This window comes from Prinia subflava, chromosome 1, assembly GCF_021018805.1.
Source record: "Prinia subflava isolate CZ2003 ecotype Zambia chromosome 1, Cam_Psub_1.2, whole genome shotgun sequence".
Lineage (NCBI taxonomy): Eukaryota > Metazoa > Chordata > Aves > Passeriformes > Cisticolidae > Prinia > Prinia subflava.
Genome location: NC_086247.1, coordinates 82,965,947 through 82,983,534, shown reverse-complemented (window position 1 = coordinate 82,983,534; position 17,588 = coordinate 82,965,947). Strand labels below are relative to the sequence as shown.

Sequence of the window (17,588 nt, the reverse complement as noted above, 5' to 3'; positions counted from 1 at the left end):
ACTAAGTATTACTGATTGCTTTATGGATTGCTGTTTTTCCTGTTCTATGATATGTTGGGTTGTTTTAAATGTAGAGACATTTATCACTTTGAAACTGCTGCTAAAACTTGGTATAAACGTATTGTTGCTTGGTATGGTCCACTGCAAAAATAAGTTTATTTTCTTTAGATAATCTGCAATTTTTTTCTGAATCAAAATTTGGGTTAATAGTTGTTCCAGGAAAGGTTTTTGAGACCAAAAGAATTCCTTGGATGTGTGAATGTCATGGATGGAGTGGTGCACCTTGCTCATCAGAGAGAAGTAATAATTATTTCACCATGTTTGATAGTAAACGTGACAGTGGCTAGCAAGATTCAGTGGCGAGGTACACTTGATTATTTACTGTGTAAAAGGATGGGGTCAGCAAAAGCTGTCAAGGAGACCCTCCTGTTGAGTTGTGAGATTCTGAAAATACCCCCTTACATTCTATCCTCTTTCTCAGAGGGAGTTTAGGTGCAGCTGGGTCCAGACTTGGTCTCAGACTTGGTCAGTAGTTTGTGTCTAAAGGATTATACATGTGCAAACAAAACCTTGTGCTAGTTAGCCAAGATTCTTAGTGTGGCATGCTGTTAGTCACTTGCCAATGGTCTCTTGTGGCAAGAAATCTGTCGACCTTGAGGAGCAGCCAGTGGGGGTGGGGAGGCAGGGAATCCACTACCACGGTCAATTGCCTTACAGGAATGTTGAGGGGGTGAACACTTTCTTTGTTGCTTCAAGATGATACTGTTTATTCATTCTAGGAAGGCAGAAAAAGACTCATACCATGGATGGTCACACGCTAACGTAAATACTCACCTGCAGTGTCCTGGGGGTAGTTTGGCCAAATTCTGATTAGTCTTCATAGCTCTCCTTGACTTTAAAAACTTGGCTCATGTCTGGAAAGCTACCAAGGAGTCTTGTCCAACCTCTTACTAATAGCTGGGATGAAGTGGCTGAACACAAACCTACTTTTAAACAGTGAGTAACTTCCTAGTGCTCCAGCTTGCAGGAACCAAAGGAATACTCAAGGCATGAGCTGTCTGTAGATCCATCCCCTCTTTCACATGTGTGTGCAGTGAACACAAGCTTGAACTTCAGCTGCAGGTGCATGATCTGAAGCATTAGTATAAGGCAAACCACATCTGTTCTTCACACAAATTATGCTTGAATGTGAATGAGCTAGAGAGGGAAAGGCATGTATCCCCTTCTGCTGTCTTTGCTGAGATGCTTTTTTTGGTGGTAGATAAAAGGGTGTAGAAGGGTGTGGTTGCTTTTTCAGAAGTTAAAAATGCAAAGGTGGGGACACCTACCTGCTGTCTGAGGCAAGAGATGTCTTGGTGTGCTGTGTTACGTTTCAGAGTAATTGGTGATTGTATGGAGGTTGTGTTTCTGCAGTTCTGCATATTGGGAGCTGTCAGCCCGGGTTTAATATCAGGTTTGACCCCTGATCTGTATTGACTTATGACTAGCCTTACCAGCTGCTGCAGCTGTGCTGTGCTGTGTTTCTGCACTACTGTCCTTTCATTCAGACAAAATAACTTCTTCCACCTCTGTTCATTTTCAGTTGTTGTACAAAGGAGTTAGACTCTTTTTTAATCCCTCTGGTGCCTGAAATATGTAACTTGAAGCTCAGAAAGTGTGTGCTCTAGCATATAATGCTTTTTTCCTTCATAGTTTATTGGATGTTAGTGAAGTATAATTCTTGTCTGAGGTGCTTTGGGATCAAGAAGTTATGTAGCAAACTTTAAATATTTTGTTTGTGACTGTTACAGATTTTGTGCTATTTCAGCAACTTGGTGACCTGAAAATGAACAAAGGTATCTCTAAGAACTGAATTTCTTAAATTATTTAAAGATGTAGTGGAATAAAGCCTGTGTAATAGAAATGTAGCTATCAGCTCTGGAAAAAATCTGAGTCTAGAATTTCAGACTGAGACATTCTGGTTTTAGAGGTGCAATTACTAATGAATACGTACTTTTCAGAGTAGGGGAGAAGGGAGAATACACTCACAAGCAATGTGTGTTCTGTACAAATTGAAACTTAACAGAAACTTAACCTGGACTTAATTTTTCAGTCAGAAATAGCATTAGAATTTTTGTTTTAATATCCTGAGGGAAAAATCCTGTTTTCTAGTTTGATTTTCAGGTGTTTTATTACTGAGTGAGTAGAAAACTCTTCATGACCTTCAGCTGCAATGACTCAAAACCTAGTGTTATGTTGAATATATTGCACCAAAAGCATTAAGCTAGTACATATATATATATATGGATAAAATAAGCCTATTTTTAGTGTTGGCAACAGCGGAAGAATATTGAATTGATATCAAGCTTCTGATTTCCACAGGGAATCTCATCCCTAGCACAAACGTGGCTGGCACAGTGGACAGGAAATGAAGGAGGCCAGTAGATATGTGCCCTTTCCTACTTGGATCTAAATTGCATCTCTGAAATCTGTCAGCTGTATAATGATGAGCAGGATGGAGCTGATCATTGTGTTATGTGATAGAAAGTTCAGCAGTGTCTACTTGACCAGGCTTGAGGCAGGTTAGAGTTTAGATAGATCTGTCTATTAATAAGGATGTGTCTGGCTGCCAGTCATGCCATTTTTGCTTTATCAAAGTACCTTCATCAAGGAACACATCTAAGTAAAAGTGTGTCTTGAGGCTACTCGTGAAACTCTTGAGAATACATCTCAGAAACTCAGCTCCAAGTGTTTGATGCTGCAAGGCAAGGTGCAGTGTCCCTTGCTGATATTGAATACTTCCCTGCAGTTCCAGTTGGATATATGGAAGAAGTTACGATCTGAAATTTGTTTCCTTCCCAGTTCCTTTCTCTCCCTACCTTCTTTCCCCCAACTATAAAAGACACATTTTCAAAAACCATTTGCTTAGCAAAATCAGAGTCTTTTCTCAGAATTCTGAGAAGAAAAGCACAATGCTTTGACCTTTATGTGTAAGAAAAGAAGGTGCCAAGATACCAGATGCTTTGAAGGAAGTGAGAGGACAAATCTGAAGACTGCTGACAGAGGAAAACTGATGTCCAGGATAGTGAACTATCTTAGCTTTCTGACCATTTGATGTACCTTAAGGCAACTGCCAAGCTGGCACAGCTCAAAGACAAGTGTGCCAAGGGGCCAGATGCTACTGTTGCAAAATCATTCCCAAAGTTGGCATCTCTGGCCTGTGGAGGTAATCCCACAAGAAGTTTCAGAAGGACAGTGTGGTGTGGTGAGTAAATGGCGCATCAGTGTTGCCCTAAAATCTGCATAACCAATAGGTGCAATTTTATTGTCCCAACAGGTACAAGAGATTTAAGATAATAAATTATACGAAAGCACAGGATTCCTTTTGCATAGTCCTGGTGTACACAGTGCTTTCAGAGATGGCTGTGCTTCCAGCTGTTCAAGTTCTGGTGTCTCACAGTAAGACAGCAGGAACAGTAGTTTAAGAATCACCATAAAGAAAAATATCCAAGAGATGAACAGCTAAAGTATAATCAGTGCTTGCTTACCACTAGCTGTGCTTTTTTATTGAATGTCTTGAAGTTTTTATCGATAATGGTTGGGGTTTTTTTAGCAGGAAATAGAAAATTGACTTTAAATAAGATACTTGAGCTGTCTTCTTATATATGAAAAATTAAAAACCACCTTATGCTACATTTTTAAAGTAACCTAATTGCCTGAATACTACACATTAATCATACCAAATAATTATTTTGTGTGTATAATCAAGTTACAACTTGCATATTTATATAGACAGTCACTGCATTTTTAATGTGCAGTGTACAGCTATTAAATAAAAATGTGCTTCTCACCATATGAAAATGTAACTCTTCCTTTGCTCTAATCTCTAGTATGAGTTGAGATATAACTTCCTTAAGCATTTGTATGGATTTGGTGCAAGGAAGTATCAATCACGTAGAGACTGAGTCTTTCCACATAATTGCACATTATATATTTTGTCAGTGATAGAAAAGAAAACAGAGTGTAGAATGTCTTTGAAGATTGTAGAAACTTCAAAAAACTGCCATTTGCACAGATACCTCTCTTTTCGTCCCTTCTCTGATGACTGGAGATAGAGTACTGCATTGATCCCTCAGTTTGATGGCCTTTCAAAACTTAAATAATAGATATTCCCACAAAATTGACACTTGGATCAAAGTGAAGCAAGTGATTTCTTTTCCACCACTGAGCAAGGCAGGGTTCCTTAAAGATGTCAGCACATCCTTTGAAACATACTATTCTTGTTTTGTTTACATAGATTACATTTATTGAAATAACTGGTAATCTGTAAGACATTTGTGATATGTGTGATAATGCTTGCAAGAGCAAACATTAAGCATTAAATGCCAAGAGGAAAGGGTGAAAGTATTGCAGTAGGGAAGGACAGTCTAATAGTGATTATTCTCCTTGCGCATTTGTTGGAATGTGTCTTCAGAGGACCTTTTATTTAGCAGAAGCACTGATTTATCTGTAAAGAGATTTCAGCCCTTTCATCCTGTGGTCAAGAATGAAGGCCTGGCAGCTTCTATCAATTCCAAGTGAACCCTGTAAATGCAGCCAGCCTTTTCCTTGCTTCACTTTGTCCCCACTGTGTTATCAGGTGTGAATCTAGGCATAGGGCTGCTGGGGCTGCTGGTACAAGCTGGCCAGTGTGGGCACCTTTAGCCTGCTGGTGTTGGGAGGCACACTGGCTGCCCTCTCCGCTCAGCTTTAAGAACTGATGTATATACATCAAAAACTGCAGTGCTGTTGAGATAAAGGGCTCAAATGAAAATAATGGCTTTGTATTATTTTTTACAAAAAGCCCTCCTGATTAAACAGTAAAGGTATTATCTCTTCAGAGAGAAATCAATGCCTGTTCTTTGGCAAAGATGTCAGCTTCTCTCTCACTGAATGGGCTGTGTCTGAAGCACATTGCTGCTCAGGGAGGATGCAATCCTCTTAGAAGGCAGACATCCTGCTGGTCCTGAGTTTCAGCAGTGCAATGGGAAGCTTTTCCTTTGTACATGAAAAGCTAACTGGCAACAGCTTCTGTGTAGGAGGACTGGATATAATTGGATTTACTATCGAGGAGGAAGTAGGTAAGGTCTTTAGAAGGAGCTAAAAGGCTGGTGTATAAGATAGAATATCACAAGATTAATGTGTATTTCTCTATTTCCTTATATTATAAATCCTTTTGGCCTTTTTGTGGAACTTGAGGCTTTGTGCAATGAGGATGAGGGAGGATTTACAGCAGGTGGTGGGAGGGGATGGACAGAGAGTGCTCTGCTCTGGGGTGTGAGGTAAGGGGCGTGAGGTACAGGACTCCTTCTGGATCTCAGTAAGAAAAGCCCAATAACAAATAGCTTAAGAAAATAGCTGTTTTAATAAGAGAAAATGAACAGAAGAATACAGATAGCGAGTAAATCACACGTCCCTTCGGATGCTGGGTACCCTGTGTTTGTGGAGCATCAGATCCATTTTCTGGTGGTGCCACACCAGTGCTTGCTGTGGAGATGCTCCCATGTTTTGGTTATTCAAGCTGCTATATGATTTTCTATCAAGAAATCAACTCTGGTGATAATTTCTAGTGTCAGACAGAAAGGAGGTTCCCATGAGAACTTCTTGCAGCTCTTACATACATGAGGACAGGCAGGTGGTGTAATCTGTTAGCAAGTGGGAATTGCCTGCAGGCTCCTCTGTTCCTAAGAGCTGACTGGGTCTGTCCCGTGGCCAAGGTATTGGGCACCACAGGCCTGGGCCTGCTGAACGTGTGTGCATCATTGACTCCTTGCTGTACAGTGGTCTCCCAGACACGTTTTGGTGGCCATGGGGCCCTGCTAGCAGGTACTTGCCCAGCACAGCACAAGCTGTGTGCTCTGGATGCAGCTGCTTGGAAAATAGTAGCTAGGGTTTAGGATGGGCCTGTAGGATTGTGGAGCAGAAGAGGAGCTGTGATATAACGCTACATAGCCACAACACTGCAGTTACCTTGATCCAGCTCATTGCCATAAATCATACATAAGTCATTGACATAAATCATAATTTTTCATGCAGAGGTGAGGACTCACAGCATTGGCAAGGTGTTATGTGGAGTTAGCACATATTCCTCTTCTGTAGTATTAAAATAGAGGAGACTTTAAAAATGGTGCCTTTTGTAATAAAAAGCCAATCACTCGCTTTGTGATTTTTGGAAATTTAATAAAAATAAAAATGGTTATATAAAAAAATTGGTAATACACATACAATAATAAAAGTTAAACAATTTAGAGTAGGACAATTTATGAGACAATAAGAGCAAAGAAGGTAGCCCGGGACTACCGTCCCCCCTCCCTTCCAGACAAAGGCTAGGAAGGAGAAGGGCCCAGAACAAAGAGAAGTCTTACTTTTTAAGCCTTTGGTTTATGACTATTCATATCTTACATAAAACAAGTAATTTTCAGCCGTTTCTTGTCACAAAAGCTTTCTGTTAATTAAAAAAAACACATGAGAGTATATGTCCTTGAGAAAGTTAGGTTCTATGGATAAGAGGCCATAAATTCTTCTTCACTAGAAGGTTTAGGGGCCTCTGTGAATGTTATCTCTGTGCTGAGGAATTTTTCTTCTTGAGCAAAAAAAGTATCACACACATACACAGCTTCTATTATACAACTTATTGTTAATTACAAAACTATTTTCACTACATTATTCTAATGTTATTACAGTATAACTTTTCTACCTAGCATATTACATATAGTAAATTTCTGCGTAGAGCCACACAGTATGACTTTTTCACACTTTCTTTTCCTTCAGGGATCTTCCACCTTCCCTGAAGAGCAGTTTTGCTTTCCAAGGCTGCAGCATCATGTCCTGCTATGGCTTTCTGGACAAACCACCTGTCATTGCAAGATCCCTGCATCCATCTCCTTAGTTCTGCTTTAAGGGGGCCAGAAGGACAGTTTCAGAGTGTGGCCTCCTCCCTCCTGGCCTCTGGTTCTCTGAAGCTCTTGCCATAGTAGTTTACATGCAAAATATGCTGTGTGCAGCCCAGTTACCTTAACTGCTTCTCTGTTCAATGAATTGGCAGCTGGCAGTTTAGTTGTCAGCTCCTTTTTCTCTCATCTTTGTTATCTAAAGGATTTACATAAATACCCTAAGGCGCTATGCTGTTGAATATGCTACATCAGGGATTCTGATTTGTGAATATTAAAGGCTATTTTAATTCCTGAGACTTGACAATCCAGGGTTAGAGCACTAGCAGTCAGACCATTTCCTGCGGCTTCACTGATGTCCCGCTGTCCTCTTCTGCATGTTTGTGAATCTGATGAATGCAAAAGTTTTCGTGTACTGAGGGCCTCCTGCAATGTCTCAGTAAATACACTTTTTGCTACTTTTGGCCTGTGGAAGTGTGCATATCCTCCTTTCATTTCATTATGCTTTAAAGAACAAAAACCTCAGAACTTAAAAGAGGAGCCTCTTATTGATTTTCTTAATCCTTTTCTTTCTTCAGGAGTGCCAGAAGTTCTCTTTAATGCTTCTTAGAAGAAAGAAGATAACCGAGTTGCAAAGATAACTTACTACAACCCTACAGCTAGACTACCTGACTAAAACTTTAACACAGGAGTCAGAAAATCCAGAAATACAAAAACTCACTTTAATTTAGACCCTCCAAAACTGAAAGTCCTGGCAGTGGAACAGCAGGAGCAAAGAGATTAGATTAAGTTGGGAAAAAGTATTGTGGGTTCTAGGCTTTATAAAGCTGTAATAAACCCACTGGTGTAGGTTTATGTAGAGCACGTTTTCTTTTAAGAAACATAATTTTATTGTACTAAAACTATGGCTGTAATTTTTAAAATCTGTAATCAACTTGCATCTTCTAATTAGGAAAATGAAGTTTTTTAGAACTTGCCTCTTTTAGCAGCTTACCTGAAAATATTTTAGTAAACAAGTAAAATTAAAGCCATCTAAACAGATTAAGGATCACTGAGTTACTCACCAAATTGGTTAGTCTTTGAAGCTTCACTCTGATCAAAACTAAAATTTATGCAAAGGATTGTCTCTTTATCTCATATTGTGTGCTTTCAGTCTGTCTTGGGCAGATACTGTAAAACAGTTCTTTCTTTCAAAAAGGCACAGTTAAAGAACTGGAATTGAACACATTTTGAAAATGGGAAAAATTGGCTTGTGAGCATTAAAATTCATGTAAATGGGTAATTTGGTGAGGTCCATAGAACTGTAACAGCTTTCTTTTTCCTGATTATTGCCCCAGGTAACATCATGTACTCTGTATTGCACAGCAAGTTCAACAGAGAGGAAATATCATGGTTCCAGACTTTGATTTTTGCAATATTTATTTGGTCAATTTTTTCATATTTTGTTGAATGAACTCAGGTCTTTGCATCATTTGCCATTCATTGTCTTTGTGATTGTTCTCTGCTGTTGATGAAGTGAGAAGGTTTTCTTATGCATTTTATTCTGCTCCTACAAGACTGTGCACAGTACTTTGAAAAATAAGTAGGAAACAAGAAACAGGAGAAGGACAACATTGGGTTTGTTTGTGAATGCACTGTCATCAATATTAAGTCTCTGCAGCCACGGGTTGCTAACTGGAGTGAATTTGTTGTAGAACAGAAATAAGTGTGCAATTATGTTTCTGCCACATTAATAGTGTTGAATGCAGAAAGATCTGTGTCTCTACTCTCCCCTCACCCACCTGATGCTTTCTCAGGTGCCATACTGTTGTGTATTGACAATGTTTGAAGGCAGCTCTCATGGGAGATTGCATTTTGGAATCCTCCTGTTGCTGCACTGGCTCAGTTACTTTCGAATAGCAGCTCTGTGGAAACATCAGGCCGGCCTTACATCTGCATTTTCAAGATGACCTTTTGCCAGCAGTGGATCAAATTATTGCTTTGTGGATCAAAGCAGTAATAGTGGGTCCTGTAAGTACTATATTTCAGCTGCTTGCAGAACTGCTGGAATGGAAGTCATCTCTTCTCTGTAGTATGGCCCTGTCACAGAGGGGTTTGTGGCAGCAGAGTTTGAACCTACTCTGCTGATTCTGTTGCTGGCAGTTTTCTCCCGTGGGGAGAGAACAGACAGGCCCTGGCACCTGCCCTCAGCAGTGTCTGCCTGGCAGAGGCTTTGGATGCTCTAGAGATGGGCAACTTTATCCTGGGTGATTTATTTCAGGCTGCGAGTTACTCAGGTACCAGGGATCTTCTTTCTGGAGAAGAGGACAGAAGAACCTGTAAGAACCTGTAAATACTCAGCATTTTGTCTGAAGAGGTTGCTGGAGTTGTTTGGACAGTGTCAATCTGATGGCACTTTTGCTGCTAACAGTTCTGGAGTTAGGAATTTCATAGCAAAGCATGTGAGAAGCTCTGCTTTATGTGGTGCTCAAAAGCAGGTCACCTATAAAAAATCCTATCATGCTTTATTCAAATGGCCTTGCCTCCACCGTGGGGTTGTCACAGGGGTCAAGGGATGTGTGTCCATATCCTTTAGCTTTTTAGTTTTGCATCAGCAGGAGGAGCTGGTGCTTTCCTCCCCATCTCCCAAATAGCCAATATGAAAAAGTTAGAAAACTGCTGAACAGCTGCTTCTGATTTGCTGCTGGATAAGGGTCTTAGAAATGTGTCTTTTGCAAATCTTGCCCCTCTAAAAGAATTGTAGGGTGTACAGTATTTTCTTCCTTTCTGATGGGGAGAGTGCAAAGGCAGTGGTAGAAGGGTGTAGATATGCATGAGCTGACCCAGTCAGGTGCAGGGGGTTTGTGGGTGTGTATAGTGAAGCAGCTGAAATGAGTTTATTTTCATCTGACAATGAATTGGGCAAAGATCTCGGTTTTTCTCTTTGTACATTTCATCTACACGTCTGTGATGCTTCCTTGACTTTCATTATTAAATCTGCAGCATTTTAAGTGCTCAACTAATACAGACATGAAGAGGTTACTTTTTATAGTAGAATTCTGGAAAATTTACTGTGCAATGAGATTACCATAAATCTTTACCCAAGTAACCAGGCATAATAAAAGGAACAAACTTGCAGTGGTGGGTACAGATGTATTTGCAAGGCATCTCCTTCTGTTCTGAGATTTTTTTATGTCACGATTTGTCTGCAGCATGCTACCTATGCCGTTGGGGATGGTAATTTCTGTAGTGTGATGATAAACAAGACTCACTGGCCAAAGAGAGATCCCTTTGACATTGCTATGGTGAATGTACTTCATCACAGTCTTGTTGTGAATTGCTGTCAAATAGCTTAGCTTATATGAAGCATGAAGGATGTGCTGGAAAGATTAATTTTGTCAGGTATACCTATGACAAGGGTAACTAACATCTCAGAAGGGAGAGTTTACAAGCACTTGCATGATTAGCCCAATCATCTTGTTTCATAATGAATTATGTTTATTCATGGATGAAGCTGTGATTTCGGTCTGGAAACCAGGAAGTTAATCTCTAATAGCCATAATGAAAAATAAAATTTCTCTTCCAGAACCACCATAATTTTCTGTGAAGAATGTAATCTTAAGTCTTTAGAATCCCAGTGGTATTTTGAATGTGTGTGTGTTTATAATCTATGTGATCATGGAGTTCTTACTTTTTTTTTCTTTTGAGTTAAACCTCTGAGTACTACCCTTTTCAGTGCATGTGTTTCGCAATACTTTTAAGAAAAAGAAGACAGAGTTGAGTCCACTGACTGAATTCTTTGTGCCTCTTAATAGGACAGGTATTTTTGTGTTATGGAAAAAGACCTCAGATTTTACTAGGCAAGGCTATTCATGTTGAATTTGTTAGAATTGGATTTTGATGGTGGATAGCTGGCAAGAGCACATACACATACACCCTAGTCTTCCTTCTAGAGTTGAGAATCTTTCTAATAATGATCAATAAATTCACTTCATTACTATTAATATTAGTTGAATGGATGTGTATATTAAGTGACCTTGAGAATACATTGACATTTGCAAGTGCCTCTGGCATGCTGTATAGTAAAACACAGGATAAAACTGATCAGTTTATTATTTCCTGACACTACTGGAGATCTTTAAAGTAGTTTAAGTTAAAATCAAGTAGTGCTATGAGCATTTCAAGCTTTAACTTGTAAGATTTAAATTTTCTGTGTGGCTTTGGATTTTGGTAAGTCTTGTAGATTTTATGGAACTGCCATTCCAAAGTCCATGGGTTTTTTTCATAGGCAACTTTCCACTTCTGTTCATGGCTCATCTTTGTCTCTTTATGCTTTCTGCTACATCTAGATTTCTTTTAAATCTCTCATCTATTTTGTCAGCTTCAGGAAATGAATCAGTATCCTCAATGGATGAGAAACTGCTTATGGTGAACTACACCCATTTAATTGAGGGATTATCAGCATATTTGGTAACCTTCTTAGACTGGTATAAAATGCAAAAATTCTTTAATCACTTCTTTGCCTTTTTGTTTAATATAGATGTAAAAATAGCTTAAGATAATGCCTTGCATTTTCATAACTATATATGAATAGTCCTTACTTTCTGATGAAATTAATAAATTTTACAGAAACAACTGTTAGACAGTTGTAAATTCAACTTCTTGAAAATTATATATGTGGAAGTAAGGTAGTGTGTGTGTTATGATGTTAGCTATTGAAAATTAAAAATGCATCTGCCAATGGTAACCCGGTTTGACAAAAATAATTGCTTTCAGTGTTTGACTTACTCAAAATTTTACTGTTTGAAAACCCCATTTATTCTGTTACACCATCCATGTACAGACATCCTAGGTGCTGTCATCTAAGAAGGAATTAGGTGAAGACCATTGTTCATTAAAATATAACGATTCAGGGAGAGTAAAAAGATAATAAGTGGGTTACAGGTAAATGAACAAAGATATGAAGTGAAATATAATTTGGCTTGGAAGAAATCTGCATTGAATTTGGCAGGGATAGAATTCACGGAAAACAGTATGTGGAAAACAATAAAAATGAGACAGGGAACATGGGAACATCTTGAATGCGTTTAAGTCCTAAATAAAGCTTCTGAATATTTATTCCAGATTTTTTTTTAAAATCCATAACTAAAACCTAAGATATGGTGTGGTTTTTTTTTCCTCCTAACCTCCACACATGGTAAAACCCCCACCTTGAGTGGATGTTTTGCTCCCTTTCCCCTGCCAAACAACTTAGCAAAATCTGAGGGCCACAGATTTCTTTGAGGCAGTGCTTGGGTCTGGTTTGCCTCCTTTAAGAATTGTTTCTATCTGTAGCCCTCAGCCTGTGGAGATGTAAGGTTGGCTTCTGTAGGGATGCATCACGAAGGTGCAGAAACAACCAACATTCACTTTGCTAATTTTAAGTCTAGTTTCTAAAATCCTCTGGTTTCCCCTCAAAGTTGTGATCAAACTCCTACCATGACCTTGTGATCATCTTTTTTGTCCTTTTCCATGGGACCTCTTTCTTCCTACTTGTTTATAGGATACCATCCTTCAATTCTTTTCTAGATTGAAAAGAGACAAACATTTTCTTAATACAGTTACTATTCTCTAAAGTCAGATGAATTGTTTTTCCAATTATTCAGTGTTTTGGAAGTTTCCTACATGATACTGCTGTGCTCTGAACTTAATGAAATAGCATTAAAATACACCAGGATGTTACTACTAATAAAAAGTCAGGTTGTTCAGGCAGAGAATGCTTATAATGTATTTTATGGCTCAAAGGATGGTGTGTTGTAGACAAAAGTGATTCATAGCTGTTTGGGAGCTGCAGGAATGAACATTTCCATGCACCAGCTGCATGAAATCAAGACCTGCCCCCGTGGTTCAGCTGAGTGACCACACGGGCCACTGCTGCTGATTTCAATGGTGGGAGTGACCTGATTTGGCACTGCCGGGAGCACGGGGCTGGTGGTGCTGTAGCAGGCATGTGGAGGAGCAGGGGGGAGGGAGGCAGGCTGGGCCACCTTGTGCCCTGGATGCTGAGATGCTGAGAGCTGTGCCATTTCTGTGCCACTGCTGTGTTGTGGAAGGTGTGAAGGAAACCTGCCATAGGCATTCCCTGGCTGTCAGCTGTGGCCCATGGTGGTTTGAGTGTGGTGCCTAAAGTGACAGTGATGACTCTGTTGTGGCTTATAACTTATCCACGGTAAGCCTGGGATTCTCAGGCCTTCGCCGTTCCTAAACGTGGAAAGAAAATGGTACAGGAGAAACAGCTCCTTCTCCCTTCATTTGGGGAGTTTGGTCGGCTGGCTTGTTTAGTCCTTGTTACTGCTTTCAGTCAGGGAAGAATGGTAGCAATTGTTTAGGCTGATGATCGAATTCATTAAAATCAAAGAGATTTTTATCACTGACCTCAGTGTAGCAGGGTAACTGTGTTATCCCCTGCTCTGGGGACTCAGCTAAGAGCTTCTTGAGTAACAGGAGACGTGGTTGTACTTTTCAAAGAGAAGATTGTTAAGCATCATCTGCTGTTGGTGTGGAATGTGAGCAAATCATTCAATGCTGTCTTATAAGGCGCTTACAGCCGTATTCAAATCAATTAAATTGCTTCATTTTCCTGTGTGCCATGCTTCTTGTCCAGAGCAATGGTCAGTAATAATGCACAAGGGAGATAATTCTCAGTAGTATTAGATGGGATCAGTACATAAGAGATGTCTATTAATGCAGAGATTTAGAGATAAGTTAAAAAGCAGCTGTGTTGACACATGTGAAGATGAATGCAGAGGAATAGATTAGTCTCAATTACCTAATTGCTTCTAATGAAGTTCAGAATACTTTGGTTTCATTACAGAGTAATTCTTTTAATTGCAAAGTTAATTTTTGCTGCTTGCGAAAAGGAGAAATGTTAATACCTCTTTATGTTGTTGTACAGACCACTTTCTGCTTCTGAACAGATCAACTTTTTAAAAAAAATAAGACTATATATTCAGCAGCAGAAGTACGATGAAGCGGTAAGTCTGTTTTGCTAATATGTGTATTTTATTTTCTTTAAATTGAAATTAACTGACAAATAAAACTTTTTTCCTTCCTTATGATGCACATCTCATTAACTCAAACCCCCACTGTAAGTCTTCCAAGTTTTAGATTTTAATACCAATTCCAATAAATAATACTGACTTGCTATATTTTTCTCATACTTCTTAAACTGTTAGTTACTATTTCATAGTATAATAACACATAGCGTGTCTTTTTATTTTCCACACTAGAAAAGGGTAAATTGAGAGATAAACTGAGGAATGTAATTCACGTTTGCACTATTTAGACGGCTAGTTGCATGAAAAAAAGTGTGATCTGTTGCTCCATCGTAGATCCTACTTCACCTGATCCTTTTTTACCTGAGCCAGCTGTTCTTGGTTTTACTTTCACATTTCAGTGTGTCAGACTGGGAGCCATACATGGAATTGTTGCTTCCCACTTCCAGTATTACTTTCCTAAGAATTTGCTAACACTCAGTGTGTGACAGGGTACTTGATGGGTGCAGTTCACCAGTGTTTGTATTCTGATGTTTACAGAAAGAATTTATAGAGCTAAATTATACCAAGAAGTCTTTCATTTTAACATGTTTAGTTTGTTTATTGACTTCTGTGTTAAAAAGTACATGAAAATATTGAATATGTAAGATTATATTTAACCTATATTTAACAGGTGCATGGAAGAATTCTGTTGTGTGTTAGGGTTCAGTTCTTTCTTCCTAATGTGATTCTTAGGGTAATAAATTACTATTTTATGCACAGGACAGCTATTTTATGCCTTTTTACTTTTCTTGTTGTGAATTGGAAATCCTTCAGCTTAAATAAATAGCTCTATTTTGCTGTGATAGCAGGTTTTCTTCTTGGTTTCCTAATACTTCTACCTAGCTGTCACATTTACTGATTGGGGATGTTTTATACATTTCAGGAGTAGAACTTGTGGTTTGCAGTGTTGTTGGTTATATCTAAATTTTACTCCTTGTTCGTTTGAGTGCCCCAGGTGTTTAAGTTCACTCTTGATCGCTCACACATCAGACTTGTGCCCGTGCCCTGGTTATCCTCAGCATCCCAGAACCTGGGGTCTGGATGATTCTTTGCCTTAACCTTGCAACTCTTTGCATTGCAAATGTGCACTCATAATTGTTTAGAACAGATGCCTTTTGGGGTGAGTTTGCCCACTGGCAGACTTGTGATCTCTTCAGTAGTTGCTGTACCTTTTTCTATTTTTTTGGTGTTGAATCCCAACTGGATACCTGCAAATATAAAAAAAGCTTCACTGTGTATGTTCAGCTTCTTACTGTACTCTTCCAAATCACACAGACAAGCTTCCCATCTCTGGGAAATCAGAGGCCAGCACACCCCAATGGCACATTGGGAAAACTCACAGGCTTTATCATGGTGTCTCCCCAGTGGAGGTATGAGTGAGGGGACCTGTGATTGGACTGGGTGCAACCCTTCTTGTTTCCAAATGATTTACATCCTGAGAGCTACGAGCAGCTGCTTTGTAAATGCATCTGGGATTCCAATTTAGTCTCTGAATTCACTGCTGGTGCTTGTGGTATCCCGTACTACTGAAGCGGGGGACATCAAAACCCAGGCAGGGGACACTTCAGGCTGTGGAGAGTGACCCTATTTCAGCTATATTCATAATCTTTCTCCTGTGTAAATGAGCCTTCAGAAGCACATGACTGTTTTTTAAGGGGATAACTTACACTGGAATATGTACAGTCAAATACGTGTGGGAAAACTGAATGGCATGCTTGGTAGTAGGTGGTGTTCAAGGTGTGCTGTCTGTGTGGCTTTCACCTTCTAACCACTGTTGTGGCCGGGGAGGATGGTGAAGGAGCCAGGTGATGATAGACTTGAAATCCAGCAGGAGTCCCAAGCAGGGTGTACTCCAGCACCTGTTTGGTGCTGGCCAAAACACTACCTAGAGAGCTAGAGAGAGCACATGTGCCACGAGTGGTAGAGCTGCTTGAGCTCCAGTTGCTGTCACTTAGGCTGATTTGTGGAATGGGGAGCTCACACTCTTCTAATACGTTACTTGAATGTTTTGTCTGCCTCCAGGTATCCCTGTGCAAAACCCTGATTAACCTTGCTTTGGAAGGCTTGTCTTACTACCACACCTATGATAGATTATTCCTGGGTCTAAGCATTGCCATGGGCTTTGTGGGCTGGACGACTTACGTGATTTTGGTCATTATCAAGGCCCATACCAATTTGATCAAGGCTGTCCCAAGTAATAAAAAGGTAGGTTGGAAGCATTCAATTGATTTTTTTTCTATGAGTTTTCAGTGTTACATGTATGCTAAGTGACTCTGTGCAGGATGAATTGAATACCTTACACTTCTTTTGACTTCATGTGGAGACTGGCAAGCTGTTGAGTTTTCCATCTACTGTAATCCTGTGCAGTGTTGCAGTTCAGTCCATTGATAAGGATCAGTGTCCCTAAGATGTGTAAGTCAGTGTGCAATACTGTTCTTCCTCAGTTTTTATTTCTGCAGCTGTCCATTTGAGATGCTAATGCAAATGTGAGAAAACATACCGATTTAAAACTATTAAAGAGTCTGGCTTTAATCAGGTTTCGTTTTCCCAGGTTTAATTTTCAATGTTAATGGCACTCTGTTGTAATAATAATTGTTTAGAAGAATACAGATTTCAGGCTTCCGGTTTTATTGATGTTCTTCACTGTAAGGCCAAAAAAGCCCCAGCATGCAAATTATTTTATTCCTGCCCTCTTTGGCAATTTTGCATCTGTTCTTAGAAACTGTGCAGTCCAATCATGGCATTTTTAAAAATGTATAGCCTGTTTTGATAAAAGGTGAGCTGTGGTTTCACAGAACAGTGTGCTCTCTTGCTCTTTGTGATTTGCAAGTGTGCAGCAGAGGACATGAAACATGAAGAAAGATCTTTTTGATAAGATTATTTTTGGTTAGATTTTTCACAAAGTATAAAATCCTAAGAATTTCTTTTCAGTCATTTATCAGGAAAAGAAGGATCTCAAAAAGGTGGATAGGCAAAAAGCTAGCATTTTCACTAGAGAAGGGTTAAAGCATTTGGGGGGAGAGGAAATTCTCCTAAATGTCAAGAATTTGTTTCAGAATAAAAGAAATTGTTTCATTTTGTAATGTAGGTGAGAATGAACATTCACTTAACATCTTTACTGCCTTCAGTATCTTACTCTGAGAAAATTCCTATCATGCTATCTTGAGGTTTTTACTACTGGCTGAAATGAGGTAGTTTTGACCTTTCATGAAAATGCTCAAACAAAATTAAAATGGAAAATATTCATAAGTGCTCTACTGCATGATTTAGGTTTTATTTCATAAAATAGCTGAGAGGAAATAATCCAGGATGCATGTTATGTTAGATACAAACAAAATAATTACGATAAGTAGGCTGAGTATCAGGCATATTAATAACTACATTAAGGAAAAATTTGCATTCTTAGTTGGCATAGATTTTAATTTGGTATTTTGATTTTACTTGTTGAAGGCAAATTTTATGCTAGTGACACTGGCAGAAAAGAAGTGAGATTTCTTAGTTCTTTGTCTTTAAAATTTATCTTTCTTCAGTTTTCATAAGAGGCCATTTTCTGTAGAAACGTTTTAGAGTTCCTAAATACTTAGAGAATCACAATGTGAGGCTAATGCTTCATATATGGAAGTTA

At 39.2% G+C, this 17,588-nt stretch overlaps 1 protein-coding gene across 3 annotated transcripts in view; it reads left to right on the top strand.

Annotated features, from left to right (window-relative positions):
* Positions 1 to 17,588, top strand: part of PIGN (phosphatidylinositol glycan anchor biosynthesis class N) — a 127,335-nt gene that overhangs the window by 45,493 nt on the left and 64,254 nt on the right. For all 3 annotated transcript variants that reach the window (XM_063400681.1, XM_063400689.1, XM_063400672.1), the window contains exons 13-14: positions 13,822 to 13,900; positions 15,986 to 16,168. In XM_063400681.1, the coding sequence (XP_063256751.1) occupies positions 13,822 to 13,900; positions 15,986 to 16,168 (262 nt within the window). The remainder of the gene's footprint in view (positions 1 to 13,821; positions 13,901 to 15,985; positions 16,169 to 17,588) is intronic.